Below are 27,584 nucleotides of genomic sequence, written 5' to 3' on the forward strand. Positions count from 1 at the left end.
GTGATGTTGAGCAGCTTTTCATGTGCTTCTTGGCCATCTGTATGTCTTCTTTGGAGAAATGTCTATTTAGGTCTTCTGCCCATTTTTCAATTGGGTTGTTTGATTTTTTGATGTTGTATGAGCTGTTTGTATATTTCCAAAATTAAGCCCTTGTCAGCCACATCATTTGCAAATATTTTCTCCGAGTCTGTAGGTTGTCTTTTCGTTTTGTTTATGCTTTCCTTTGCTGTACAGAAGCTTGTAAGTTGACTAGGTCCCACCATTTGTTTATTTTTGCTTTTATTTCTATTGCCTTGGGAGACTGACCCAAGAAAATATTGGTACGATTTATGTCAGAGAATGTTTTGTATATGTTCTCTACTAGGAGTTTTATGGTGTCATGTCTTATAGTTAAGTCTTTAAGCCATGTTATTTTTGTATATGGTGTGAGGGTGTGTTCTAACTTCATTGATTTACATATATGGCCGTACAGCTTTCCCAACACCACTTGCTGAAGAGACTGTCTTTTTTCCATTGTATATTCTTGCCTTCTTTGTCAAAGATTAAGTGACTATAGGTGTGTGGGTTTATTTCTGGGCTTATTGGGTCTTTTTTTTTTTTTTTTTTGAGTCACCGTGCGGCTTTCAGGATCTTAGTTCCCCAACCAGGGATTGAACCCGTGCCCTCGGCAGTGAAAGCGCAGGGTCCTGACCACTGGACTGCCAGGGAATTCCCTTATTGGGTCTTGATATAAAATGTACTTCTTACTGTGGGTCAACATTAAAAAAAAAAAGGAAAGCCACCATCTGATAAACTGCTCCCTAGTCTTTTCAACATCAGGACACACATAGAAAATGATTATTTGTTTAACACAAATGATACTTGTCCAACTCACTGGGGCAACTAAATGAAGCTTCTTCGAGCTTAAGAGGTGACTGGAACAGGGTCACCCTGGACCCTGCCTAGCTGTTCTGTGGTGATGGGCACAATATCCCAGGCAAGCCCAAAGCACTCAAGGAGCTCCAGTCTGCAGAACAGGAGCAATTACAGCTCAGCAAAAAGCGATCATTTCTGGGAACAGCCAGAGCCTGTGTGCACTAGAAGGCAGGAGTGATCTGAGTTCTGAGACCTGGGCCCAAACAGGGCCTTTTGCCACCGACTTGGTTCAGCAACGAACTGCCCTTGAGCCCCTCAGTGTGGGTCCTGGAAAGCACCTGACCTCTCCACCGCCTGGGAGCGGTCCTCACAAGGCATTCACATGATCACATGGTTTTATAAAATTTGCAAAATTTGGACACTTAAGCCAGAATCGGTTAAGCCTGCTATCTCGCTCCACTCAGACTTCCTCTTCATCATGTTTCCCCTCCTGCTAGGAGGCCTCAGTGTGGCCACAGCACTGTGTGTTCATAATCGTGTATCTTAGTTCTAAAACAGGGCCTCCAACGTTGGAGAGGCTTCAGGCCCCACAAAACCCGCCTCTGCCTCTGCCACCAACCGGGGTCGCAAAGGGGTCAGGGCAGGACTGCGCTGTTGTCCCACCTTCCCTCTTAGGGTCCTTGTAGCAGCCATTCTTGCACACCCATTACTGGGTGGGTTTTCTTTTTCTTTTTGAAATGTATTATTAATATTTAAAATGCACACAGTAAACAAACAGTACAAAAGAGCATGCAATGCACAGTAAGTCACCTGCCAACCCCAGTTCCCAGAGCTGAGCTTCAAAGGGACAATGCCCAAAACAGTGTCTGGTGGATCGTTCAAGAAAATATCTAGATCTAGATCCTATCCTATTTTTTATACAAACAGAAGTATATTTATACACCAGTTGTACAGACAAACCTTAGCAATCTTTCCACATCAGCACGTAGAATATGACTTCATTCTTTTCAACCGCTACATAGACTGTATGTGTGGAATTTACCCTAACCCATTAGGGCCGACTTCATCATGTCCATGATGCACTACTTCACTGCACTTGTCCTGCAACTTCCAGGTGGTTTTGCGCAAGACCTCACAGAAGGCTGTTACCTGTTTCATAATATTTTCTAGTTTTTGATCCTTCACCTAGGAAATCTCACTCAAAAGTCAAGTCAAGCAGGTGGATCCCAAAGTTGGCCACCACGTGTCAGGAAATCAGCTGTTTGCTAAAAAATCAAACTCCGATCCCTTAAGATTAATGTTGCACCTGCGCCGCCCCATGGGGAGTAAGACCCGTCCCCTCACCCCCACAATTGCGGGTAAAGCTCCACCTCGGAGGTGCGGGAGTTTACATAACTACCGCGGCCGAGTGGAGGCCGCCCAAGTGCTGGGTCACAATGAGTCATCCCCAGTCTGCAAGCTCCGGGTGTCACAATTATGCCCAGTTCCATTCAGCTCCTCCGCGTCCGGTTTAAATCTTCCAGCCAGTTAAACGCTGGGAGGGCGGGACTGCAGAGCCAGAGCGTTCTAGAGCGAGCAGCGCCACCACGAGGCCAGCTGTGGTGGAGGCGGCGGTCAGGTGCCGGCGCTGGGCAAAGGTTCTCCTCCCCGCACGGAGATTCTCACCGCCCACTTCGGAGGGTGTGGGTTTGATTTCAAGGGAGGGATGGCAGTTTTTCTTGACTGTTCTCTCCCAGAACAGAGACTGATTCTTGGACTCATCTCTCTAGCTCAGTGACTACCCAAGTGTGTGGCGGGGGAGCAAAGTCATACAGGAAGTGCTCCCCATACGTTTGCGGACTGAATGAAGATGCCCCAATAAGTGTACAACGCTCCCACAGCAGGTGTAGGTTATAGTCCCCATTCCGTGCGTATGAACTTTTGCGTCCAGGGCCTTTACGACGAACTTCCCTGTGACGCGCCCAACTATTTACGCCGGTCCCTCGGAGGACCGGGTGGAGGAGGGTCAGGATTAGTTATGCAACAAGCGGAGTCAATCCGGGCCTATGGTCTTGGAGACTACAAGTTCCAGAATGCAGCCTTCTGTTAGCGTAGTGAGAGGTTGAGGGAGCATTGCCTTCTGGGAACTACAGTCTTGAGTTTGTTTGTGATGCGAGCGAAACTAGGGGGGAGGGGGAGAGGGAGTAAACTATTAGCACGTGACGCCAGGGATCAGGTGGTAGGGCCAGCTTCCGCGCAAGAGCTGATTGGCTGACTCTAATACGAACGACGCCACTAGGGGTGGGCCGAGGAAGGGCGCAAGCGCACTGCGTTCCGAGTCTCGGGACCCTTTTCCGAGAGACTATGGCGCTCAACAAGAATCACTCGGAGGGCGGCGGAGTGATCGTCAACAATACCGAGAGGTGAAAACACTACGGAAGGATCCTGGAGAACTGAAGGGCGGGCGTCGAGGGTGTGGGTAGTGGGTGGTGGGTGAGTGGGCGGTGGAGAATAAACCCGTGAAGAGCGGAAACTGATGCGGGGGGTGGGGGGTGGGGTAACGGCTGGGGGCGGGGCTGAAGGAAGGTGGGTGAGGCGTGAGGGAAGGGCCGGGATGTTGCAGCTGTGGGATGGGGGGTGGGGCGGCTGGCTAGGGTAGGGGTTTGGAGAGACGGGTGGGGGTTTGGAGAGACAGGCGGAACCTGTGGGTAGTTCTTGAGCCCCTGCCCCAGAGTAGGTGACTTTAAGAATTGGGAAGCGCTTTAGACAGATATAATTGCCGTTTATTGGGCATTTACTATGTGTCAGGGACTACACCTCTTTTGCTTTTCTCAATATGTAAATCCTGTGCGGCAGATACTATTACTATCCACATTTTACACGTAGGGAAACTGAGGCACAGAGTTTAAGTAACTTGCATGAGATCACAGAGCTGTAACAGGAAAGGAGTCCGGATTCCAAAGTCAGTAGCCTTAATTCCCAGTATGTAGCCTTCCAGTATATTCCAGAACTGCTGTTTCCAGATGAAAAACTGAGGCCCAGAGGTGAAATTACATAGCTAACGTTTGTCACATGTTTGACACGTTTTCTGTAAAGGTCTGTCTTTGCCTCTTTCCCTTGGATTCCTGTTGGCTTGGGTCACTTCCCAGAGCAGAGGTCTCCCAGCTTCAAGGTTCTTCCTACCCACCCCCGGTCAATTCTGTCTCTCCTCCACCTCTGGGCTCCTTGGATGACTTCTCTTCTCTTGCTCCTTGGGCGCTGAGAATCAGACCAGCCAGCCCTGGTTGAGCTATGCTGACCTGAAAGCACTTTTTGAAGGAGCATAGGAGGAATCTGAGTCCCCACAGGAGACTTGGTGGGATCAAAGTCTGGTAGCTGATTAAGGCCAGCACCCAGCCCAGGGCTGTCATCCGGGAATGCTTGATGAGTCAGAGGAGAGCACCCAGGGAGCCCAGACCTCAGAATATTGACTCTTCCTCCATCTTACCTGCTCAGCGACTGGCCGTCCCAGCCTGTTCCTGGTAATGACCTCTTTTCTCTGAGCTGTATTTTTCTTTTCTGGTACTGGTTCTCTTTCCCACTTACCCCTCCCCAGTGAAGGAAGTTGTGATATCTGGGAGGCGAAAGGAGACAAATGGAACCATGTGAGCTTGGACCTTGTTGTCTTGTAATCAGAGAAACTTCACATTGCCCTTAGTGTGTAGCTGCTCTGTGTGCAAGCCAGTCCTGGACCCGGACAGACCCTTTTGATGCCATTTGGTAACATCTCCTGGGACTATTTCTTTCTCTCTCAGTGAGACTTTTCTGGGCCAAGAATGTATCTATCCTGCTGGGCCTCCTACCCGGTTTAGGACTCATTGCTGCTAAATAATGATGTGCCTTGTTTCAGAAACTGCTTCAGCCTCATTTCTGAAAAAATTATGTAAACAGTAATTGAAGTCCTCATTCAGCATTTAAAACTTGATATGTAAAGTAGTGAACCTTACTCTTCAAATCATGAATCCCTTTGAGAGTGATGAAAACTGTGGTCTCTCCCAGGAAAAAGCACGTACGTGATCATCTCAAGGGCTAGTGGACTGATACCCTTGCAGACCCAGCTTCAGAACCCCAGGTTTAAAGGAACCCTGAAGTGAGCCCTTTGGTAATGTGTAGAGTCATGTATTAAAATGTTTGTATATCAGATTTTAAAAAGTAAGCCAACAAAAACAGAACACCTGTCATAAGGACCTAGAAGAGAATCGAAGAGCTAACCCAGATAATCTAACCTGATTTGAGGGATTATGGCGTCTCCAGAGCCCTGTGGCTCTTCTATGGCACTGGTCACTTTTTTTTTTTTTTTTTGGCTGTGCCTCTTGGCTTGTGGGATTTTTGTTCCCTGACCAGGGATTGAACTCTGGCCCTCAGCAGTGAGAGCGTGGAGTCCTAACCACTGGACTGCCAGGGAAGTCCCTGCACTGGTCACTTAGGGGCTGTGTGTGTGGGGTTTGGGGGAAATTCTATGGACCCCCAGCTTGCTTACCTCTTCCATGGCTGTGTTAGTAGTTTTCTCACATCAGTGTTGAAGCGGATGACTTGCTGGCAGCTACTAATAAGCAATTGCTACGCAGGAGGGTCCAGTCCCTGGGGGTGACAGATTGTGACTCCAGCTGTCTCATCGGGGCATTTCCTCTTTTCTCATCACAGCATCCTGATGTCCTATGACCATGTAGAACTTACGTTCAGTGACATGAGGAATGTGCCAGAGGCCTTCAGAGGGACCAAGAAAGGCACCGTCTACCTTACCCCGTACCGGGTACGTTGTACAGCGAGACGGTTGGTTTGGCGAGTCAGTTGTTTTGGAGACTCATGGCTCCTGGAGGCTGATGGAGTCTTCGGTCAGCCTCAGCCTCGTGAGTCTAGTGGCCGCTGAACCCTGGTGAATGTTAGCGTGTTTCTGTCACATGCTCCTGGTTCTAGAACCTCCAGCCTCTCTTCGCACAGCAGAACTGATGGCAGTGAATCCGTGTAAGTTCCAGAGCTGCTGCTGCAAAATCTCTCTGTAGTTGGATGCAGCTGCTGGGATGACCTGGGCCTGGAGGGGATGCAGTAGCCTGGCCGCAGCCTCGGGAGTAGGCAGAGAGACCGGCCAAACCCTGCAAAGCGAGAAATGCCAGACTGCAGAATGGGCCTTGCCTGAGAGTTCCCCAAGCAGACTCTGAGAGACTTCCAGAGAAACACAGATGGATATTCTTGGGAGAGGATCGCTGCCTGCAGCTATCCCAGAGTTAGACTTAAGGATCGTTAGAGGAAGAGGAGCACAGGCTTTAGTGGAGACCGGGGTGGGGGGGTGTCTCAAAACCCTATCTCTGGGGGTTCAAGCTGGCATCTTCAGTCACAGATTGAAGTCATGGGGGTAAAGCAGAATGTTCCCCACGTGCAGGGTGGGAGACGCTGGCTGTTGGGCAGAGTCTGCAGAAAGGTTAGGATCATCCCTTCTCCTGGGATCTGCCACCCGCTGCCATTCCCTCTTCTCAGTTCTGTGAAGCTCAGGCTGAGCTCTCCCTTCAGGAGCCCTTCCCTGCTTCGGCCCTGCCTCTCTGCCCTGGCCTCGCAGGCCCTCCACTTAGGCTCCACATCCGCCGTTTCCTCACCACCACGTCTCAGTGGCAGAGCAGTCTGTCCTGCTCCCACGTGCTGTCTGAGCCACACATTTTTCTTGTGAAGTCACATGTCTGGCCTCTCCAGCCCGGCTGCATCTGAGGCCTTTTACTCTAAAAAGCGCTCTCCGGGGCTGGCTGGTGCAGAGAGCGCCCTGGGGCTGCCGGGTGCTGGCTCGGGCCACCCGCCCCGGCCCTGGGAGGTGATGGCCTCCCGCACATAGGAGGCGATGGCCGGGCAGGCCATGGTTCGGGTGGGATGGCCCTTGTTCTCTCTCCCTGCAGGTCATCTTTCTGTCCAAGGGGAAGGATGCCATGCAGTCCTTCATGATGCCGTTTTATCTGATGAAGGACTGTGAGATCAAGCAGCCTGTGTTTGGAGCAAACTACATCAAGGGAACAGTGAAGGCTGAAGCGGGAGGTAGGTGACAAGGGAGCTTGGGGACACCGACGGGGCTTCCAGAGAGGTGCTCTGGGGCATCTCTGACTGCTGCCCTGGAGGTGTCCTCTTTGGACCCTATCACTCTAGCCGTGTCTTCTTCCTGGCTCTGGATCAGCTTCCAAGACCAGCACTTGGGCTGCCAGCTGTTCAGCAGGGGGAAGTTGCCAAGAGCTGGAAAGTGCTAACGTTAAAGATGACGGCTCAGGTCACCTTTTCAGATGACTGTAAACCAAGTGAAAATGCTTACTGTGAGCTGGGGAGTGTGTTCAGATGTTAGGTGTGGGAGGGAGCTGTATCAGGTTCTTGGGAAGGGTCTTTCCCCTAGAGCCAGGCAGAACCCGCTGCCCCTCTGTAATGCCCGGAGAGGCCCTGCTTGGTGTCAGGCTCTTTGCAGACCCCAGAGACCCCTGCGTCGAACTCGCCTTCCCGCTCACGTTCAGCCTGGCCCGAGCCTTGCTGTTGAGCTCACAGTTCCCCTTTGGACAGAAGCCAGGCTGGAGGGGCCCGGGGTTCGTCCTCAGGCCCCCGCGGGATGAGAGACCTGTTCTGAACTTGAACGTCAGTTGTTGCTGGGCGTGCTTGTTGCTGAGAAGCTGCCTTACTGGGGGTGGGAGGCCTGAGTGCAGACGTGCTTACAGGGCTGCGCAGTAAGCGGGCAGGAGGTGGCCGGTCTGCAGCACTGGCGTGCGACGTGGGTGGTGAGCCTCCTGGCCATTGGATGGGGCCTGAAGACGACGAAGAGCCATCTCTTCAGACGTAACCTAAGTTCTTTTCCGGAGCTGTTGATGCCCTGTTCCCTTCTCAGGTGGCTGGGAAGGCTCTGCGTCGTACAAGTTGACCTTTGTGGCAGGGGGCGCCATTGAATTTGGGCAGCGGATGCTACAGGTGGCATCTCAAGGTATCAAGGCTCTAAAAACCAGGGGCCAAGGCCGCATTGAATGTGTGTGCTGTTTGCTCATTTGGGTTTGTTTACTTTTTGTTTTGTTTTTTAAGCAGTCAGGAGATGAGCTTCTGGGCCCCAGGCTGCCCAGGGCTGGGAGTTGGGAAGGAAGCCTGTAATGAAATCACCCTCCTGTACCTCAGAGGCTGGGTTTCCCCTGCCTGGAGCAGCTATAGGACATTTTAGCAAAGCTGTTTGGACTCAAGGACATTTTACTATGGCCTCATAGAAACAAACAGAAACTCAACCATTAAGCTACCATCAGGCAACCATTTTAAGTCCCCAAGGGCTGTGTTCAGCAGACCTCCTCACCTCGTCCCCAGCCTCACCCAGCTCCATTCTCTACCCCACCTCTAGCCTCCTTCTTCCCTCCATCCATCCCTCCACCCCTGTCCTGGACCTCCTCCACCCCAGCTCTGACCTCTCTCCCCATCCAGACCCCTCGCCTCATTCCTGACCGAGGCGGACTCCAGTGGGGAGGGGTGAGGCGTGTCTGCTGTGCGCATTCCTGGGACCCTGCAGCTCCCCTCGGCAGGCGGTGGGAGCGCCCTCTCCCCAGAACCCAAGGCCCGCGACACTCATTTCTCTCTCCCCTTGTGCTATAGCCTCCCGAGGTGAAGCCCCCAACGGAGCCTATGGTTACTCTTACATGCCCAGCGGGGCCTATGTCTTCCCCCCACCAGTCGCCAATGGAATGTACCCCTGCCCTCCTGGCTACCCCTGTCCACTGCCCCCAGCTGGTGAGTGTGTCCTTTGCTACCCACGCCTCCCCCTCCCACTGACCACCCTCACCCAGGCCAGGGGATTGTAGAGGGGAGACTTGTTCTTTGGCTTCAGGACTGACAGAGCAGCTGGAGGGGCCTGGGAGGGTACCAGCTACAGGAGCCGGGGCTGGGCTGCTCACTGGGTCCCCGTCACTCTCTTGCCGAGCAGAGTTCTATCCGGGACCTCCCATGATGGACGGGGCCATGGGGTACATGCAGCCCCCGCCGCCGCCCTACCCTGGGCCCATGGAGCCTCCGGTCAGCGGCCCCGATGTCCCCTCCACTCCTGCAGGTGAGGGCCCTGGCTGCTCCCCGTGGTTGCACGGAAGCCCCAGATAACGAATGACCACTGGCCTAGGGACGATCCCAGGGGACCGGCAGCGCGGTGGCCTGGTGGCGAAGGGGTAGATTCCAGCCCCCACTCTGTCCTTTAGCTGGCCACGTGCCCTGGGCCCAGGAAGGTCCCCCTCTGCACCGGAGTCTTCTCATCCACAAAACGTGCCAACGGCCCCACCTGTGGGGCTTGTGGTGAAGATGGGGGGTGGGGGGCAGGAGGTGTAGAGGGACCAGATGGGACGGTGTGGCACGCGGTAAGTGCTCAGGAAGGGTTCTCCACTGCTTTAGTGATGGAACTGCGTCCTCAGCACCTGCCGCCCCGAGCACCAGGGGGCCAGGGCCGTGGGGGCAGCGGAGGAGGCGGGGAGGGCTTGTCCCCGGGGCTCTTCCCCAGTTTGTGTGTTCTCACAGCTGAAGCCAAGGCCGCCGAAGCAGCCGCCAGCGCCTATTACAACCCAGGCAACCCACACAATGTCTACATGCCCACGGTGAGCGGGCTGGTGAGCGGGGGCGGGCGTGGCACTGGTGGGACCCCCGCAGCCCCAGTTTGCTGGGATTTAGGGGCAGGAGAGACCTCGGCTTATTCCGACCCTTCTAACGTGATCTTTCCTTTCTTCCTCAGAGCCAGCCTCCGCCGCCTCCTTACTACCCCCCAGAAGATAAGAAGACCCAGTAGACCGCTCACACCCACCTCCTCCCGCCTCTCTTTGCTCTCTCCTCCCCTCCCCTTGGGGCTGAGTCTGGGGTGGGGGGCGGGCCTCGTCCTTTCTCCAGGTCTGATTATAAAGCAGTCGCCAGGAACTAGCCTGGCAGGGGGAGGGCCCCTTGACTTGGATGAATATAAAGCAGTCGCCAGGACCTAGCCTTGAGGGGTGCGGGGAGCGGTGCCTCCCAGCTTCCCACGTGAGCCCAGAGCCCACAGCGCTTCCCTCTCAGCATCCCCGGGGGGCGTCCGCCTCGTTCCTGTCCTGCTCTCATAGCTTCTACCCACGGAGGGACTCTCTGGCCACCTCCTCCGCCGCAGTCCAGCTCTCTCGTTTTGTAGCCACTTTATCCTCACGAGCTTTGCCCTCCCCAGGGACCCCTGCCAGGCCCTACTCACATTCCATCCACCTGGCTGTGGAAGGCCACCTGTCTGCCGGACTGTCAGCCTACGTTCCATTCCCAGCCAGCCTCAGCCCCCGTCACGCTCGCCTTCCCTTCCCTGTCCTTGGTCATCGTGTTGCCACTGCTTTTGACTTCTGGAGCTTTCCCACGAGACACCAGGGGGTGGGTGGCGTGAGGGCCAGGCTGCTGCAGCTGGGGAGGGAGCCCCTCTGCTTCCCTGCTAGTTTTTCTGGAATTTGTTTCCCTTTGCCTTCTCTCTTTTCCCTCTAGAAGGGGCTTCTTGGACTGGAACTGCAGAATGCATGTCCACTTGGGGGCTGCCGGGAGGGCTGGGAACAGACCCCTGGGGCCTGGCCTGGCCGCTGACCATGACCTCTCGCCAGCCCCTTAGCCTGCCCTCTTCCCTTTAAGCTTCTTGCTTGGTTGGTGATACGCCCCCTGGATGCACTAAAATTCGCTCCCGTTTGCTCCTGGCCTGGCTGTGAAGAGAGGAGATGGTTATTTAAAGAGAATTCCCTATTTATTTGACAAAAAAATTCAGTTAATATATTAATGTGAAATAAACCCTGTTTGCACCTTGATTTGTCTGCTGAAAATGTGAACTTGTGAAAATGAGTGACTGGACCCTGCCCGGCTCTGCGTGTGGTGACGAGGCTCTTGGGAAGGAGAGCCATCTGGCTGCTTGGGGCCGGGGGAGGCAGTGTTCCCTCCCGTGTGAGAGTCCCTTGTTCTCTTGGCCTATTTGGGCCCAGGATGCTAAGGCCTCTCCTGTGTCCATTCTGTGGCAGTTGCTCAGCAACTGTGCCCACCCGCTGAGTCCCCTGGGGCCTGGCACAGCCCAGCAGCTGCTCTGGGTGGGAGGCGTTGGCAGGAGGGGCCGGGCTGGACCGGAGTTCCTGCGTCCCCGGCTGCTGTGCTCACCGCCTTGCCTCGTGGGAGTTAGAGGGCACGTCAGTGAAGGCCGGCCCTTCAAGACTGGCCCCTGCAGCGCGGGCTCTGGTGCCACCCGCCTTGTGAACCCTGGGGCTGGGGCGGGTGGGAGACGGCCACCGTCCATGCCCAGGCCTGCACCCCCTGGACCCTGGCCTGGAGGGCGGCCCTGGGACCCTGTGGTGGAGCTCAGCCCAGCACCGAAGCGTCCATTTTCCTGTCCCTTCTGGGCCAAGTCGCCCTGTCAGGAGAGGCTAGGCAGTAGCGTCCCCAGCCTGTTCCTTCTGCAGCCCCGCCCAGCAGCTCCTCGGGTTGGCTGAGGCCCCTACAAGGGCGTTTGAAGGGAGCAGCCGCCCGACCATCCTTATGGGGGCCGGGGCCGTGGGGCCATCCCTGCCCCGCGCAGCCTGGCCCTGTCACCTCGGTGGAATGTCACCTGGGGAGCAGAGCAGGCTGAGCGGTTGGCTGACGGCTGGGGAGGCGCCTCTCCGGAGCCTCCACCCTGTGCCCTGCCCACCCCTACTCCAGGTCTGCGGCCGGTTCAGGGAGACCTGAGGTTGAGAACCCCACCGGCCAGGGGAGCGTCCCCCGTCACCTGGATGCAGCAGGCCCGCTGCCCCCCTGCCCTCATGCCCGCTGCCCACGGCACTGGACCCTCCCCAGGGCCCCTGTGGGAAGGTGGGGTGGGGCGGACCCGCCCACCTGGTCTACCTCTGCCTCCAGCCCAGCTGAGTTCCTCCCAGGAACCCAGCCAGTGGGAGGGAGGAAGGAAGGTGCAGGGGCCTGGGAGCCGTGGCCCCCCAACCCCAAGGTGGTGAAACCCCGACCTGACCCTCCCGTGACCTGCCCTTCCTTCCCTTTCCCCTGGCACCGGTGGCAGCCCTGGGCTCTTTGCATAACCCTGTGGCTTCCCTATCTTCACCCGAGGCAGCGGCACCACAGGCGGAGGGGAAGGGCAGGGCTGGCCACCATGGCGACGCTCTTCTCCCAGACCCAGCGGCGCCCTCCCCTTTTGCGCCAGGCCATCAAGATAAGACGCCGCAGAGTCAGAGATCTGCAGGAGGCCCTGCCCCACAGGGCTCAGGAGGTAGGAGGGACCTCAGTGGGGAGAAGAGCAGGCCTGGGTGGGGCTCTGCCCCCTCTGGGTGCGGGGTCCCCCCTCTTGTGGGCTGCGGCTGAGGATGTGTGCCCCTCTCCTGCCCACCCTAGCCTCTGGCAGAGCCTTTGGGGTCTGCAGAAGAGGGTCTGCCATGTGTTCTCTGGGCCAGCCTGGGCCTCAGGTCTGGGATCTGAGCCTTTCGGTGGCCCCTCCCTCTCGCACCCCAACCCCAGCCATCCGCTGCTCCTCCAGTCCCAAAGATACCCGCTCCACTAGGCAGGGAGTGTCCGCTAGGGGCTGGGCCTTCGGGGGCCAGCTGAGCAGCCCCCAGGCCTGCTTGGCATGAGCCCCCAGTCTCCCACCTCTGCTGCTGGGCCTCACTTCCGCCGCCGGGGTGCGGAGCGGAGCCGCCCGATAAGCAGCGCTGTTTCCTCTGGGGAAGGAAGGGAGGTTGGGGGAGGTTGAGGCCACGGGCGCCTGCTGGTGCGGCTGAGCCGGCACGGCTGAGCGCCAATGGACCCGAGCCACGGCGGGCCAGGGGATGAGGAAGGTGGCCCGGGCGCCGGGCCCCCGCGAGCCCTGCTGTGGGAACAGGTGTGCGGCACTGGTGGGGCTGGAGGCCAGGTGCTGGGGCCCCCTCAGCCCTCGGGCTGGGCCTGCTCTGTGAGGAGCCGTTCCCGCGTCCGAGCCCTGGTCCAGGCCTCTGGGACACCTTGTCTTTCCACCTCGCTCCCCAGATCGAGCCAACATCCCACCACTTGTCCCCTGAGGAGGTAAGAATCGGAGTGTTTCCGGGGCGCAGAGGGGTGCTGGGAAGCAGCCCTGCATCCTCCCAGACACCCCCCTAGGCTGCTGGCCGAGGCTGGGTCTCAACCCCCTCCCCTCCGCTGCGCGTGTGGACGCCTGGTCCCCACCTTGGGCATGTGCCGTGAGTGCCAGGGGTGGCTGGTGGGGCTCAGACCTTGTGGTGGGTGGACGGGGGTTCCCAAGGTGACCCTGCTGTGTCTCAGCGGGCCCTGCTCTACGAGGAAGCTCTCTACACGGTCCTGTACCGCCTGGGTCAGCCCGAGCCCACCCATGTCGGGGAGTCCTCTGAGCTGCTGCGATACCTGCAGGAGGTGAGGCCAGCCCCCACTCCACCTGCCTCCCTGCAGCCTGGCCGTGTCCCCCCACTCCCACCCCGTGCCCCAAGCTTCCCACACTCCTACACCACCAGGCCTTCCGTATGGAGCCCCAGGAGCACGAGCAGATGCTGCGGCAGGTCCAGGAGCTCGAGGTAAGCCTGCCAGGGCTGTCCTGAGCAAACACGGGGGCTGGGAAGCCCAGCTCCCTCTGGGACTCAGGCCCCACCACTTGTCGCTCCAGAAACCAATATTCTGTCTGAAGGCCACGGTGAAACAAGCCAAGGGCATTCTGGGCAAGGATGTCAGTGGTGAGTAGGCGATGGGGGGCCCTGAGGGCCTTCTTCCTGGCTCCTTCCTCTCCCCATCACAGCCTGTCCCAGAGCTTGTGATGCAAGTTCCCATCTCCCAAACATCCCCTGGGGCTCACTTTGGTGCTGCTGGCCCCTTGTCCTTGGAGCCTGGGATGGAGAGGGGTAGGGGGGCGTTAAGGACTCTCCCTGGGAGCCTAGCCAACACCCCTCCCCTTCCTCCCCAGGGTTCAGTGACCCCTACTGCCTGCTGGGCATCGAGCAGGGGGTGGGTGTGCCGGGGGACAGCCCTGGACTCCAGCGGCGGCAGAAGGCCGTGGTGAGGCACACCATCCCGGAGGAGCAGATCCACCGCACCCAGGTCATCACCCAGACACTCAACCCCGTCTGGGACGAGACCTTCATCCTGTACGTGGCCCTGCCCCCGTTCCTACCCGCTCTGGGCCAGCAGCACTTCCTGGCTCGGGGGAGGAGCTTGGTTTGACTGGAGGAGGAGCCTGCTCCCGAGGCAGGCAAGACTGACAGGAGGCCAAGCAGGACACAGCAATGGCTTAAATGCCACGTGCTGGTGGGCAGCGGAGGGTCAGGCACATCTGGGTTGATCTGGGGCGTAGCCTGAAGCCTTACTTTAAAGGAGAGAGAGATGCCGTTGGGAGGGGAGGAGGGTTTGCAGGGAGGGACTAAGACTTGGCAGTGGGTGATACTGGGTGGCAGTTTTGGGGGGCAGGCTCGGGGCTGAGGGAGCCTGTGGCCTGGCCAGGGGTCTATCCCTCCAAGACCCTCAGCCATGCTCTTTTCTCACTACAGGGAGTTTGAGGACATAAGCAATGCCAGCTTTCGTCTGGACATGTGGTGAGGAGCATGTCCCCCCCGCCATGTAGGGGTTGGGAAGAGAAGGGGGCCTGGAGGTGAGGGTGGCAGAAAGGGGTTGGGGGCTCCCAGGACACCCTCTCCGCCTCCTGCTCAGACCTCTGCCCCACCAGGGACATGGACACCGTGGAGTCCGTCAGACAGAAGCTCGGGGAGCTCACAGATCTGCACGGGCTGCGAAGGTGAGGGCCGTGGGTTTCCCGGGGAAGGAGTCGGGGCTCCTGCTGCCCTGCCCCCACATACATACTGGTTGTTGGGCTGCAGGCTCTCACCTGGGCCCAGGTGGCTGCAGGTAGGGAGCAGATTCCAGCCTGACCCGGTCAGGCTCCTGGTCCCTCTCCCTCACGGCACCCTGCCTGGTACAGGATCTTTAAGGAGGTCCGGAAGGACAAAGGCCAGGATGACTTTCTGGGGAACGTGGTTCTGAGACTACAGGTGAGTGGAGTGGGGAAAGGTTCCCGGGAGAGAGGCAGAGAGGGGGTGACGAGGGGATCAAGGGAGGGGTTCCAGGTCTGCGCCAAGCGGAGCCTGGGGTCTGCCTCCCATCACCTCCCCTGCCCCCGACCGGGTGAGGCTCCTGTGGCTCACAGGTGTGGGCATCCCCTGCCCGCCCGGCCTGCCAGGATCTGCGCTGCCGGGATGATCAGTGGTACCCTCTAGAGCCTTGCACGGAGACCTACCCGGACCGTGGTCAGTGTCACCTCCAGTTCCAGTTCATTCACAAGCGGGTAGGTGGCCCGGCTGGGTGGGGAGGAGGGGTGCACTGGGCGTGGGGTCCTCTGCTCACGGCCGCGCCGGCCCCCCTGCAGAGAGCCACCATGGCCAGCCGCTCGCAGCCCAGCTACAGAGTGCATCTCCACCTGCTGCAGCAGCTCGTGTCCCACGAGGTCACCCAGCACCAGGTACTGCCCTCCCAGGGGTGGGCAGGGCCAGGGTCTGCGTGTCAGGTCCTGACACCCTCCACCTGTCCCCTCAGGCGGGCAGCACCTCCTGGAATGGGTTGCTGAGCCCCCAGGCTGCCACCGTCCTCTTCCTCCACTCCACGCAGAAGGACCTGTCCGACTTCCACCAGTCCATGGCGTGAGTGCCCTTCCGAGCCCGAGTGCCCGAGGGCCGTCCGCGCCACGCCACCCTCTCCCTCCCTGCGTGCCCTCCTGCAGGCTGACAGCCCGAAGTCTAACCCTCAGGAGATTTCTGTTTGGGGCCCAAATTGTATTTTAAGTTTTGAGTCAGTTGCTGACTTTTAAAACTCTGGAGATTTGCTGTGCAGATTCACATCACCAGTTTCCCGTGAAAGCTTCGTGCTGGAATTGCAGGGCTGTCGCTTTGCCGGGCTGCAGGTGGTCAGAGCAGAGTAGCGTGCCCTCCCCCATCCATCACAGTTGCCATCTGGGCGCTTCGTCCCCTGACACCACCTGAGTCCTTCTGGGCAGTTGAGTTTGCCACCCCGGGCTCAGACCCCAGGGCCATTGAACAGATCTGTGCGCTGATGCTCCTGGATCCGTGTTGAGGGCCTGTCACCTCCCCTGAGCCTTGTTAGATTACGGGAATGCCAGGAAGGACACACAGGAGTTTGTAGATTTTTCCATGCACAAGAGGAGTAGGGGCACAGCCCGGGTGCTGCCAGGAGGAGGACTGAGAGTGGGAGCTGACACTTGGCATTCAGTAGGGGGTCAGAAGGAGGCTGGCGGAGAAGGGCAGCTTCTAGGACCAGGGGCAGGTGTGTATTCCTGGATGGCTGTGGGGAATGCAGGTGAGGCTGGAGACTGGAGCAGGCACCGAGGGTGAGGGCCTCACTTGCCTGCAGGGCCTCAGCAGGGAGTGCGGCGCTGTATCCCCGCCTGGCGGAGGCCTGTCCCTGGGCTGCTCTTCTGCCCCAGCCTCCTTCGCCCTCCCTCTTGTCTCAGTTCGGTCACCTCTGTGAAGTCTCCCCTCGACTCTCTGAAGGGATGCTCTAGCTGAAGTTTTACATGTACTTGAAGGCTCGAGTCTCCAAATCTGATTTCTCAAAAGAAGCAAGAAGTCCTGAATTTTAAAATCACAAATATTCTAATTTAAGAGATGGACAATTCATTTACATGTTTGAAAAGCACTAATGGGAACAAAAACAATCCTGTGGGTTACCTTCAGCCACAGGTTTTCAGCCTCTGCGGGTCGATGGGGATCCCCAGGAGGCTTTGGGGTGGGGGTGGGGTGGGGATAACGCCGCGCCACCTGCCCCTACCCCACCCCCACCCCCTCCAGGCCAGGCCAGGTGAGCTGTGGGAAGGAACGTGCCCCACTTGGCCAGGCTGAGGGCTTCCTGTCTGCCGCAGGCAGTGGCTGGCCTACAGCCGTCTCTACCAGAGCCTGGAGTTCCCCAGCAGCTGCCTCCTGTACCCCATCACCAGCATCGAGTACCAGTGGATCCAGGGCCGGCTCAAGGCAGAGCAGGTGGGCTGGGGCGGGGCGAGGGGTGTTGGGCAGGCAGGGCTCAGGGAGCGGCTCCCCGGGCCCCATAAAGCAGCCCCCGCCTCACAGCACCGTCCTGGCCCTGCAGCTGGAGGAGCTGGCCGCCTCATTCAGCTCCCTGCTGGCCTATGGCCTCTCCCTCATCCGGAGATTCCGCTCTGTCTTCCCCCTCTCCGTCTCCGACTCCCCAGCCCGGCTGCAGTCTCTCCTCAGGTCAGTGGTTACCCCCCGCTTCAGTGGAGTCGGGAACGGGGAACAGCTGGGGCACCTCTGGGGTGGGGAAGCCTGCCGGCGGAATGAGTGGGGGCTACGGGGCAACGGGCATCTTGCACAAGGCTCTCTCTCCCCACAGGGTCCTGGTACAGATGTGCAAGATGAAAGCCTTTGGAGAACTGTGCCCCGAAAGAGGCCCCCTGCCCCGCCTGGTGACCGAGGCACTGCAGGTATGGTGCCCACCCTGTAGCTGCGGTGCCTGGGCCCAGCAGCCCTCCCCGCTCACTGTCTCTCTGCCCACAGACTGGCACCACTGAATGGTTCCACCTGAAGCAGCAGCACCGTCAGCCCATGGTGCAGGTGAGGGGGCTCGGGCGAGGAGGTGGGTGGTGGGACAGGATGCTTGCCCCTCAGAGCCCTGCGTGGCTCACCTCTGCCCCTGCCAGGGCATGCTGGAGGAGGGCAAGGCCTTACTGGACCTGGTACAAGACATCATTGGCGACCTGCACCAGTGCCAGCGCACCTGGAGCAAGATCTTCCATAAGTGAGCGGGCAGCTGGGCCGGGAGGCAGTGCAGCAGGGGCTCAGAGTGGGGACCAGAGGGACCCCGCTGTGTGCCGCCAGGTCACACCTGCTGCCTTTGCTCCAGTGTCCTCAAGATCGACCTCTTCTCCATGGCTTTCCTGGAGCTGCAATGGCTGGTGAGCCCCACCCACCCCCCGCCCCACCTACCCACCGCGTCCCAAGGCCACGCCCTCTGCCCTGGCTCTGGAGCTCCGCCCACCACGCCTTCCCTTCGCAGGTGGCCAAGAGGGTGCAGGACCACATTGCTGTGGTGAGCGGTGCCGTGACCCCGGAGATGGGCGAAAGTCTGTTCCAGCTCTACATCAGCCTGAAGGAGCTCTACCAGCTGGGCCCGGTCCTCTCGGAGAGGTGGGCAGCAGACTGGCTGCAGGGAGAGGAGGGCCCGAAGCCCGCAATGGCCCCGGCTTTCCCCAGGCTGACCCTGGCTCTCCCCAGGGATGGCGTCCTGGCCCTGGAAGGCTTCCACCACTGGTTCCAGCCGGCCATCCCCTCCTGGCTGCAGAAGACGTACAGCGTGGCCCTGGAGCGGGTGCAGCGCGCTGTGCAGATGGACGAGGTGGGGTTGGGGCCTGGACTAGGGGCAGAGTCCCACATTTCGGGGTGTGGCTTGCAGCTCTGCCAACCGTGTGGCACGTGCGGAAGCGGTTAACCAGCTTTGAGCGGTGCTCTCGAGGCCAGCTGAGTGCAAAACCCTGCCTCCTGTTATATTGGGTGGGGGGGACTTGGCCTGGGGGGTCTGGGCAGAGCCCTGCTTGTTCGCCTTACAGCCCCCGGCCCAGCTCTGGGCTTGCTGTGGCTCTAGGAGCCCTGGATGCTTGCAAGTGCAAGGGGGGAGGGAGAGCATGGATTTGGCCAGCCTTGAGCCCTCCTTTCTACACACTCCCCCAACTCCTAGCTGGTGCCCCTGGGTGAACTGACCAAGCACAGCACATCGGCTGTGGACCTGTCCACCTGCTTTGCCCAGATCAGCCACACTGCCCAGCAGCTGGACTGGCCTGACCCAGAGGAGGCCTTCATGATCACCGTCAAGTTTGTGGAGGTGCAGCCTCATTCCCACCCCACGGTTTCTCCCCAGTTCTCATCCTAGCAGCCTCCAAAAGCCTATGTCCTAAATCCCCCAAGTCACTGAAATTCCTTTGCCTCCCCCCCCCCCGCCCCCCGCATCTGCCTCTCCTCGGCACTCCCCACCCGCATTGATCACGCCCTCCTCACCCCAGGACACCTGTCGGCTGGCCCTGGTGTACTGCAGCCTTATAAAGGCCCGGGCCCGTGAGCTCTCTGCCGGCCAGAAGGACCAGGGCCAGGCAGCCAACATGGTAAGGGCCAGAGCTGGGGGCTGAGGCTGGGCCGGGGTAGGGGTGGAGCCTGCCAGTCCTGGCACCATTCAGGAAGCTCGGCATCCCCGTGCCCACGCTCGCCTGCAGCTGTGCGTGGTGGTGAACGACATGGAGCAGCTGCGGCTGGTGATCGGAAAGCTGCCCACCCAGCTGGCATGGGAGGCGCTGGAGCAGCGGGTAGGGGCCGTGCTGGAGCAGGGGCAGCTGCAGAACACGCTGCATGCCCAGCTGCAGGGCGCCCTGGCTGGGCTGGGCCATGAGATCCGCACTGGCGTCCGCACCTTGGCCGAGCAGGTAATTTGTTTGACCCACAGTGACCCCACCCCACCCATCCTCAGCCTGAAGTACCCTCCAGCAGGACTTGGGCCAATGTCCAGCCCCCTTCCCTTCCTGAACCTAAACTGAGGCCCCAAGCAACCTCTCCTGACCCCCGACTCACACCCTGGCCTCCCTCTTGCCGTTCTGTGTCTCTAGCTGGAGGTGGGCATTGCCAAGCACATCCAGAAACTCGTGGGCCTCAAGGAATCCGTCCTGCCTGAGGATGTGAGTGGCCCTCCCTGCGTGCTGACCTTTGCCAGCAATGTGGGTCAGGGATCGCAAAGGGGCTTAGGGTGGGCAAGGGGCTGAAGGCCATGGGGTGTCAGAGATAAGTCCCCCAGACTTGGGCAAGAATGTTCCCTCCTGGCCTCGGTTTCCCCCTTAGATGCTAAGAGGGTGGGGTTGGGTCATTCCACCGGCTATCCCAGCACTGACTGTCAATGTGGGAGCTGCAGTGGGGGAGGCTTTAGACCTTGCAGCCAAACAGCCCCGGGCATGACTCCTTCTTAGCTGCCTGCCAGCAGAGCTGTTCTATTTATATAGGTCAGCTGACCTCAGGCTCGTCATCTGTCAGCGGGGATAATAATTACACCTGTGCTTGCTTGGGAGCGTGCTACTCATTAATTCATCAACTATTTAAGCACCCACTTTGTCCCAGGTATTGATTTAGGCACTGGGGATATATATCAATGAACAGTGTGACAAAAATCCCTGCCTTCCTAGAGTTTTCATTCTAGTAGAGGAGGTGAAAAAAGAGCTAAGTAGATAACTATAGCTACGGCTGTTATTAGAACTATACATATATGTGTGTGTGTGTAAACATATATATATGTATACACACACATATGATATGTTAGTTAATGATAACCCCTCAAGAGAAAAATAAAGCACACAAGGGAATGGAAAGGGTCAGAGGACTGTGTTTTTAGATAGTGGCCAGAGGAGGCCTTACTTGGAGGGTGACAGCTGAGTCAAGACCTAAAGGAAGGAAGAGAAGGAGCCGCGAGGATTTCTATGGGAGAGAACAGCATGGGCAAAGGCCCTGAGGCAGGACCAGGTCTGGCAGGTCCAGGGCTATAGAAAAGGCTATACTGTCTCCAGTGTGGCTGGAGCCGACTGTGGTCAGGGGCTGGCTCTGCACACATTCCACAGATGCGCAGGAAAGCTCCTAGCCCCGTTTCCTCTCCGGGCCAGGGCAAAGGCATGGGGGTGGGACCAGAATGGGCCAGAACCAGATGTGCTGCCTCCCCTCCCCAGGCCGTTCTGCCCCTGATGAAGTTCCTGGAGGTGGAGCTCTGCTACATGAACACCAACTTGGTGCAGGAGAACTTCAACAGGTCTGCAGCAGCCGCCTGCCCTGTGGCGCCCCATCACCTCCACCTCTCCTCCCACCCGCCCCTCCTTCCCGGCCTCAGCATCCATCCTCAGGGGAGGATGCAACCAGACTCTCTTAAACGCTTGCTCCAAGGGTCAGGGCACTCATGGCCGCACAATGCTATCCATTTCACCTTAGGCTGAGCTGAAACCTGTCTGTCCTTTCTCCCTTAGCCCTGGGCTGCGTCTTCGGGAGGCTGCAGCTCTGCCCTCCCTAACATTACAGGCAGCTGGTGTTCCAGGGGAACTTCTCGTTAGGGTCTCTCTCAAAACAGGGCCCAGCACACTGGGCAGCCGTGGGTAGAGGTCAAGGGCATGGGCTCTGGACGACCTGGATTCATACTTCAGTTTCACTGCTGCTTGGTGGGTGGCCTTGAGCAGATTACTCAAGTTTTCTGTGCAGATGGTCATAGTTCTGGCCTCTACTGAGGACTAAATGAGTCATGTGAAGTGCTGAGAGTAGTGCCTGCAACAAAGGAAGTGGTTGATGACTGAGCTGCTGTGACGACGGTGACGGTGATGATGAGAGGTCCTCCACATGGGGCTGCTGGCCCCCAGAGTTCTGCTCCTGGTGGGGCAGCGGGGCTTCAGGAGCCCACCTTCTTTATTTCCTAGGCCCGAGAATGCCATTAGTTCAGCTCTAATCTTCACACAAAATAGAGTTTAATGTCTACTAAGACAGGGGCTTAACGTACCACTCACTGCCTCAGAACATTTAGAACAGTGTCTGTGCATAATGAACACTTAAGTATGGGGACTAAATTAACTACTTTTATTTTTTTTTATTAATTTATTTTATTTATTTTTGGCTGCGTTGGATCTTCGTTGCTGTGCGTAGGCTTTCTCTAGTTGCGGCGAGCGGGGGCTACTCTTCATTGCGGTGCGCGGCTTCTCACTGCGGTGGCTTCTCTTGTTGCGGAGCATGGGCTCTAGGCGCCGGGCTTCAGTCGTTGTGGCACGAGGGCTTAGTTGCTCTGTGGCATGTGGGATCTTCCTGGACCAGGGCTCGAACCCATGTCCCCTGCATTGGCAGGCAGATTCTTAAGCACTGCGTCACCAGGGGGGAAGTCCTCAAATTAACTACTTTTAGTATGGACCACCCAATTTTTTTCTAAACTTTAAAAAATTTTTAGACCTCCCCCATTCTTTTTTTCTTTTTTTTTTTGGCCACACTGCACAGCTTACAGGATCTTGGTTCCCCAACCAGGGATCGAACCCACGCCCCCTTGCAGTGGAAGCGTGGAGTCTTAACCACTGGGCCACCAGGGAAATCCCTAGACCTCCATTCTTTCATTTTTTTTAATATTTATTTTTATTTACTTACTTATTTATTTATTTATTTATCTTGGCTGTGCCGGGTCTTCATTGCAGCATGCGGGCTTCTTAGTTGCGGTATGTGAACTTCTTAGTTGTGGCATGCGGACTCTTGGCTGCAGCACACGTGAGGGATCTTAGTTCCCCAACCAGGGATCGAACCTGGGCCCCCTGCACTGGGAGCACGGAGTCCTACCCACTGGACCTGGACCACCAGGGAAGTCCCATCCCCCCATTCATTTTTTTTTTTTTTAATTTATCTTTGGCTGAGTTGGGTCTCCGTTGCTGCGCACAGGCTTTCTCTAGTTGCGGCAAGCGGGGGCTACTCTTCATTGCAGTGTGCGGGTTTTTCATTGCAGTGGTTTCTTTGTTGCAGAGCACGGGCTCTCGGCATGCGGGCTTCAGTAGTTGCGGCGTGTGGGCCTGGTAGTTGTGATGCACGGGCTTAGTTGCTCCGTGGCATGTGGGATCTTCCCAGACCAGAGATTGAACACGTGTCCCCTGCATTGGCAGGCGGATTCTTAACCACTGCACCACCAGGGAAGTCTCCTGCACCCCCATTCTTTTTTTTTTAAATTTATTTATTTATGGTTGTGTTGGGTATTCGTTGCTGCACGCGGGCTTTCTCTAGTGGCGGCGAGCGGGGGCTACTCTTCGTCGTGGTGCGAGGGCTTCAGTAGTTGCAGCACAAGGGCTCAGTAGTTGTGGCTCGTGGGCTCTAGAGCAGTCAAGGCCTCCTACCGTGCCTCCGAGCAGAGCACAGGCTCTAGGTGCACAGGCTCTAGGTGCACGGGCTTCAGTAGTTGCAGCACAAGGGCTCAGTAGTTGTGGCTCGTGGGCTCTAGAGCACAGGCTCAGTAGTTATGGCGCACAGGTTTAGTTGCTCCGTGGCATGTGGTATCTTCCCGGACCAGGGCTCGAACCCATGTCCTGCATTGGCAGGCGGATTCTTAACCACTGTGCCACCGTGGAAGCGCCCCACCCCCGTTCTTAATTACACATTTTTTGTGCTTATCTGCCTGACTCTACTTTGACAAGTGAAATTTCAGTTATTTCAGTTGTTATTAGGATGGACTGTGGCTTGGTTGCTATTTTTTTCTCGCCGCAGGTAGTACATGCTTACCCATGCTGTGTGCTGAGATCCTATTCATTTTGGTCACTCCCATCTTGACTCATGATTCTGTCATTGGGGGACCACCCTTCTGCTCCTTTTTTGGTTGGGGTTTGTTAATCCTAGTGAGAAGGATCCTTCACTAGCTTCCGAGACATGTTGGATAGGACTAGGCCTGTCTGCCCCGCCCCCTGCCCTCCTTCCCTCAGCAGACCAGCCCTCCCTCCCTCCCCTGCCTGCAGCCTGGGCCCCAGTCCCACCAGTGAGGCAGGTGGAGGGTGGGGGTGGGGAGGCACTGGCGAACGGGGATGGGCCTGGGTCCCACGAGGCCTCTTCTTTCTCAAGAGCATCTCCGCTTCCTCCTCCTCTGTCCTCCTGTCCTGTGTCCGGCATCCCTCTGCACGGCACCCCAGCCTTCTGACCTTGCTGTGGACCCACACGCTCACGGTGCTGGCGGAGGTGGCCGCTTCCCAGCGGAGCTGCCCTCTGGCTTCTAGCAGGCTGAAGATCGCACTACAGGTAATAATACCAGTGACAACAATAAAATCCCTGGTGGGAGAGTGCCTGGGGGTCACCTCTGATGTCTCGCCCCCTAGAACCTGGAGGTCTGCTTCTACGCAGAGGGCTGTGGCCTGCCGCCCGAGGCGCTGCACACGGCCACCTTCCAGGTAGGGGCCTTTTGGTTAGCTGGTGGTGTGGGGAGCCTGCCTTCCTGTGCTCACCTGTGTCCAGGACCAGCTACGTGATTTACAGGGCCCAGCACAAAATGAAAATGTGGGCCCCTTTAAAAAAACATAATTGACGGCGCCTCCCTGGCGGTCCAGTGGTTAAGACTCCGCGCTTCCAATGCAGGGGGAGCAGGTTCCATCCCTGGTCCGGGAACTAAGATCCTACATGCTTCGTGGCACAGCAAAAACCAAAAACAAACAAACGCCCCCCCCACCAAACCAACAAAAAACCCCTCCACGTGTGAAGTTCTTCTAAACACGGTTGGGGCGGGGGCGGCTTTGAGACACACCTGTGGAGCCCACCCTGTCGGTGCCTCTGGCTGTTGCCAGGGCAACCCTGCCTGTGGTCGCCCAGCGCCCAGTGCTTTCCACTTCACGTTGTCGTCTCCCGTTGGCTGCAAGCTTCTGAAGGGCAGCACTGGGCTGCGACTGTGTGACATTTCAAGTGACTCCTCAGCTGTGCCCCATCCCCAGGCTCTGCAGAGGGACCTGGAGCTGCAGGCGGCCTCCAGCCGGGAACTCATCCAGAAGTACTTTTGCAGCCGCATCCAGCAGCAGGTGAGTCTCCCTCCTCCGCCGCGCTCCCTGCGCGCCTGGAGCCCCGCCTCGCCCGCTCAGCCCCTGCTGACGCTGCCCCTGCGCCCCGCCCCCAGGCACAGACCACCTACGAGGAGCTCGGGGCCGTCACAGTCAAGGCCTCCTACCGCGCCTCCGAGCAGAAACTGCACGTGGAGCTGCTCAGCGCCTCCAGCCTGCTGCCCCTGGACTCCAATGGTGAGTGGAGGCTGCCCCAGCCACTCTCCGTGTCCCCACTCTGGTCCCCCGAGTTCCCGGGGGCTCTGCTCGTCCAGCCTGAGCACTGGGTGCATTTCTGCTGGATTACCAGGAGGGGGCAGTGCTGCTGAGCGGGGCACAGCTGCTGGCGTGGGCACCGGCGGCGGGGCTGGGATATCCTCGGCCAACGTCCCCTGCCCGGCCACTTGCCAGGCTCCAGCGACCCCTTTGTCCAGCTGACCTTGGAGCCCAGGCACGAGTTCCCTGAGCTGGCCCCCCGAGAGACCCAAAAGCACAAGAAGGAACTTCACCCACTGTTTGATGAGACCTTCGAATTGTGAGTGGTCCCACTAGCCCTGGACCCGCCTCAGGCCTGCTCCTCCCAGCTGAGGCGGGCCGAGGGGCTCCCCTCAGAGGACTGGGTTTGAGTCCCAGGGAGGGAGCACTTGGGACAAGTGTTTGCTGGCACAGGCCTCAAACCTGCTCCCCTACAGGTGGAGTGAGGCTGCTGGGGAGACTCTCCCAGTCTGAGCCCAGTGTTAGAGGCTTGCTTTCAGGGAAGGGTGCTGCCCCTGAGGTCCTCTGTTCCACCAGTCAGGTGGGCCTGGGTACACAGGGGCCCCTGGTTTAAAACATCGGCCCACAGTCAGAGCAGGCACCATGGCGTGTGGCCCAAGGTACACCAGGCGGAGAGCTCTCAACCCTAATCCCACGCGTCCGGGCGAGCCCGCGTCGGGGGCTGTGTGGCCACGGCAGCACGTGGGGCAGGCAGCTGAGCCCGGCTCTGCCCCCCGCCCAGCCTGGTGCCTGCTGAGCCATGCCAGAAGGATGGGGCGTGCCTTCTGCTCACGGTGCTGGATCACGACACGCTGGGGGCTGATGACCTCGAAGGGGAGGCCTTCCTGCCGCTGTGCTCGGTGCCGGGCCTGACGGGGACTGTGGAGCCCGGCGACGTGCCTCAGACCCGCCTGCCCCTCACCTACCCTGCACCCAACGGTAGGCCTGAGCCCTGTGAGTGTGGGCCCTGGCCCAGCACTGGGGATACAGGGGAGGGGCAGCCGTGAAAGGCTCAGGGGCCCCCAGAGGCCGAGTTGGGGTCAGAGGAAAGCCTCCTTGGAGGTGGAAGCCTGTGGAGCCAGCCTGGGGGCTTGTGTTGCTGAGATCTCGCGCCTGGTCAAGGACCAGTGAAGGTTAAGTTAGGCCAAGTGTGTGCGACTCTCTCTGGTGGGATAAGGTCACCAACAAGTTTGCCTGGGGAGAGGGGCCATTTCTGTGCCCAGGAGGCACGTTCTTGCAGGGCAGTCCCCAAGCTTGATAAGAGGGGTAGGTCTTGTGTTTGAGCACTCACCATGGGTCAGTTCTAAGCACTGGACATATGTTAACCCTCAGTCCTTACAACCACTCAGTGAGTCAGGTGTTATCGCTACTCTCCGAATGAGTAAACTGAGGCACGAATTGGTGGACTGGCCCAAGGTTCTTGTATGGAAAGGAAGAGTCGCCACCTGAGGCACGTCAGCCTCTCGCGCCGCAGGTGCGCCCCGCTGCCCAGGCGTGGCAAACGCGTTTCCTGCCTCATCTGTCAGGCTGTCTTGCGAGCTTGGCTGGTGTGGGCCCATGGCTAATTTCTGGAGAATGGGGCAGTGCTGCTGCCCCTGCCACTCCCCGAGTCTGACCCCCAAATGCCTCTCTTTGCAGGGGATCCAATCCTGCAGCTGTTAGAGAGACGGAAGGGGGACCGCGAGGCCCAGGTGTTTGTGCGGCTGCGGCGGCAGCGAGCCAAGCAGGCCTCCCAGCATGCCCCGTGGCCAGGGCGGCAGCAGCGGGGCTTGGGTCCCTGGGAGGCCTGTGTTCCCCCCACCACAGCACAGCCCTCCCACCTGGCCTAACACTCCAGGAGGGCCCTGCAGGTCGGGGGAGCCCCAGTGTGCGGGGTTCCCGCTGCCAGAGCCGGGGCCCACAGTGATGGGGGCCCCATTCGCAGTATTTATACCCCCTCTTTCCTCCCCTCAGCCCCAGCCTCAGCATTCTCTGCCAAGTCCAGCCCCTGGGGGAGCGGAGACAGCTGTCTGCACCCCTTACCCCTGCTCCCCTCGTAGGGAAATGCTGCTCTGGCAGAGGAGGGGCTCAGCCCTTCCTCTCCTGGCAGGCCTGTTCCAGCCACTGAAGTGGGGGGCCAGGTGCCTTGGGCCCTATTCTTCAGCAGCCATAATGAAGGGAGCCTGGGTCCTCTCCTGAGGGAGCTGCCGGCAACCAGGCTAAGGAGCCTAGGGCCAGGGGCCTTCTGGCTCTGAAGGGGTGAGAACTGGCGGGCAGAGGGGCAGGCACAGTTGGCTATCTGCGTCTGCTGAGGACCGCTCCTCCTTGGGACACTACCTAGAAATTTTCTTAGCAAAAATAAAAACATGAACAATACATCATCCTCTTACTAAACATACTGTTGGCCTGCAGCGGGGCCTAGGTTACAGCCAAGCCATCACAAACCCCTCCTCAGCCCTCAGGAGAGCCTGGGCTGCCCCCGACTCTGGGCCCCAGCCCACCGCTCACTCCCCGTTACAGAGCAGCGGGGTAGGTGTGGAGGTAACTGACGCAGCAGCAAAAGCTTCGAACCAAACACCACCAGACGTATCAGGTTCTGTCGCCACTGCCCAACACAGGAGCCTGGCACTCATGGGGGCACCCTCCCAGGGGTGCAGGCTGAGGCCGAGGGGCTGCTCTGAACAGCAGGGCTTAGAGGAATGGGGCCCCAGACCTGCCTGGGGGAGTGGCCCATATGCTGGGAGTCAGAGCCTGAGGCTCACTTCTCAATCCAGTGTGACTGTGGTTGAGTCACCTAACCTCTCTGAGCCTGCACAGGTATGATGAGTGGGGGGAGGTCAGATAAGACCATGTCCAAGGCTTCTTTCAGCGCTGCTCCTCTGAGACCCATACAGAAAGCCCACAAGGTGTGTGTTTTCCCACCCACCTAACAGGCCAGCTAAGAGCAGGGGAG

General features: G+C 58.4%; 2 protein-coding genes across 5 annotated transcripts; both read left to right on the top strand.

The window, feature by feature from the left end:
- Nucleotides 1–3,108: 3,108 nt before the first annotated feature.
- On the top strand, nt 3,109–9,778 carry WBP2 (WW domain binding protein 2). 3 transcript variants are annotated; one of them, XM_060133159.1, is made up of 9 exons: nt 3,175–3,257; nt 4,873–4,975; nt 5,518–5,626; nt 6,756–6,891; nt 7,718–7,810; nt 8,458–8,592; nt 8,786–8,908; nt 9,364–9,440; nt 9,575–9,778. In XM_060133159.1, exons 3-9 carry the CDS (start codon nt 5,525–5,527, stop codon nt 9,626–9,628), a joined length of 720 nt encoding a protein of 239 aa, XP_059989142.1. In that variant the 5' UTR covers nt 3,175–3,257; nt 4,873–4,975; nt 5,518–5,524; the 3' UTR covers nt 9,629–9,778. The 3 variants fall into 3 exon arrangements, with proteins under 3 accessions (XP_059989141.1, XP_059989142.1, XP_059989143.1); XM_060133160.1 differs by having other exon boundaries at nt 4,873–4,963; XM_060133158.1 differs by lacking the exon at nt 4,873–4,975 and having other exon boundaries at nt 3,109–3,257.
- Nucleotides 9,779–11,704: 1,926 nt separating this feature from the next.
- On the top strand, nt 11,705–27,007 carry UNC13D (unc-13 homolog D). Of its 2 annotated transcripts, XM_060133154.1 has the most exons (33): nt 11,705–11,800; nt 11,921–12,076; nt 12,826–12,861; nt 13,099–13,206; nt 13,281–13,364; nt 13,454–13,520; nt 13,748–13,928; nt 14,328–14,372; nt 14,504–14,572; nt 14,756–14,825; nt 15,014–15,118; nt 15,200–15,292; nt 15,367–15,470; nt 16,706–16,823; nt 16,930–17,054; nt 17,194–17,284; nt 17,358–17,414; nt 17,501–17,598; nt 17,704–17,755; nt 17,857–17,987; nt 18,075–18,195; nt 18,535–18,678; nt 18,857–18,955; nt 19,064–19,270; nt 19,451–19,519; nt 20,552–20,631; nt 23,507–23,612; nt 23,690–23,761; nt 24,296–24,379; nt 24,475–24,595; nt 24,809–24,932; nt 25,395–25,591; nt 26,291–27,007. In XM_060133154.1, exons 2-33 carry the CDS (start codon nt 11,960–11,962, stop codon nt 26,479–26,481), a joined length of 3,366 nt encoding a protein of 1,121 aa, XP_059989137.1. In that variant the 5' UTR covers nt 11,705–11,800; nt 11,921–11,959; the 3' UTR covers nt 26,482–27,007. The 2 variants fall into 2 exon arrangements, with proteins under 2 accessions (XP_059989137.1, XP_059989138.1); XM_060133155.1 differs by lacking the exons at nt 11,705–11,800; nt 11,921–12,076 and adding an exon at nt 12,585–12,682 and having other exon boundaries at nt 12,826–13,206; nt 13,305–13,364.
- The last annotated feature ends 577 nt before the right edge of the window (nt 27,008–27,584 follow it).

This window comes from Lagenorhynchus albirostris, chromosome 20, assembly GCF_949774975.1.
Source record: "Lagenorhynchus albirostris chromosome 20, mLagAlb1.1, whole genome shotgun sequence".
Taxonomy (NCBI): Eukaryota; Metazoa; Chordata; class Mammalia; order Artiodactyla; family Delphinidae; genus Lagenorhynchus; species Lagenorhynchus albirostris.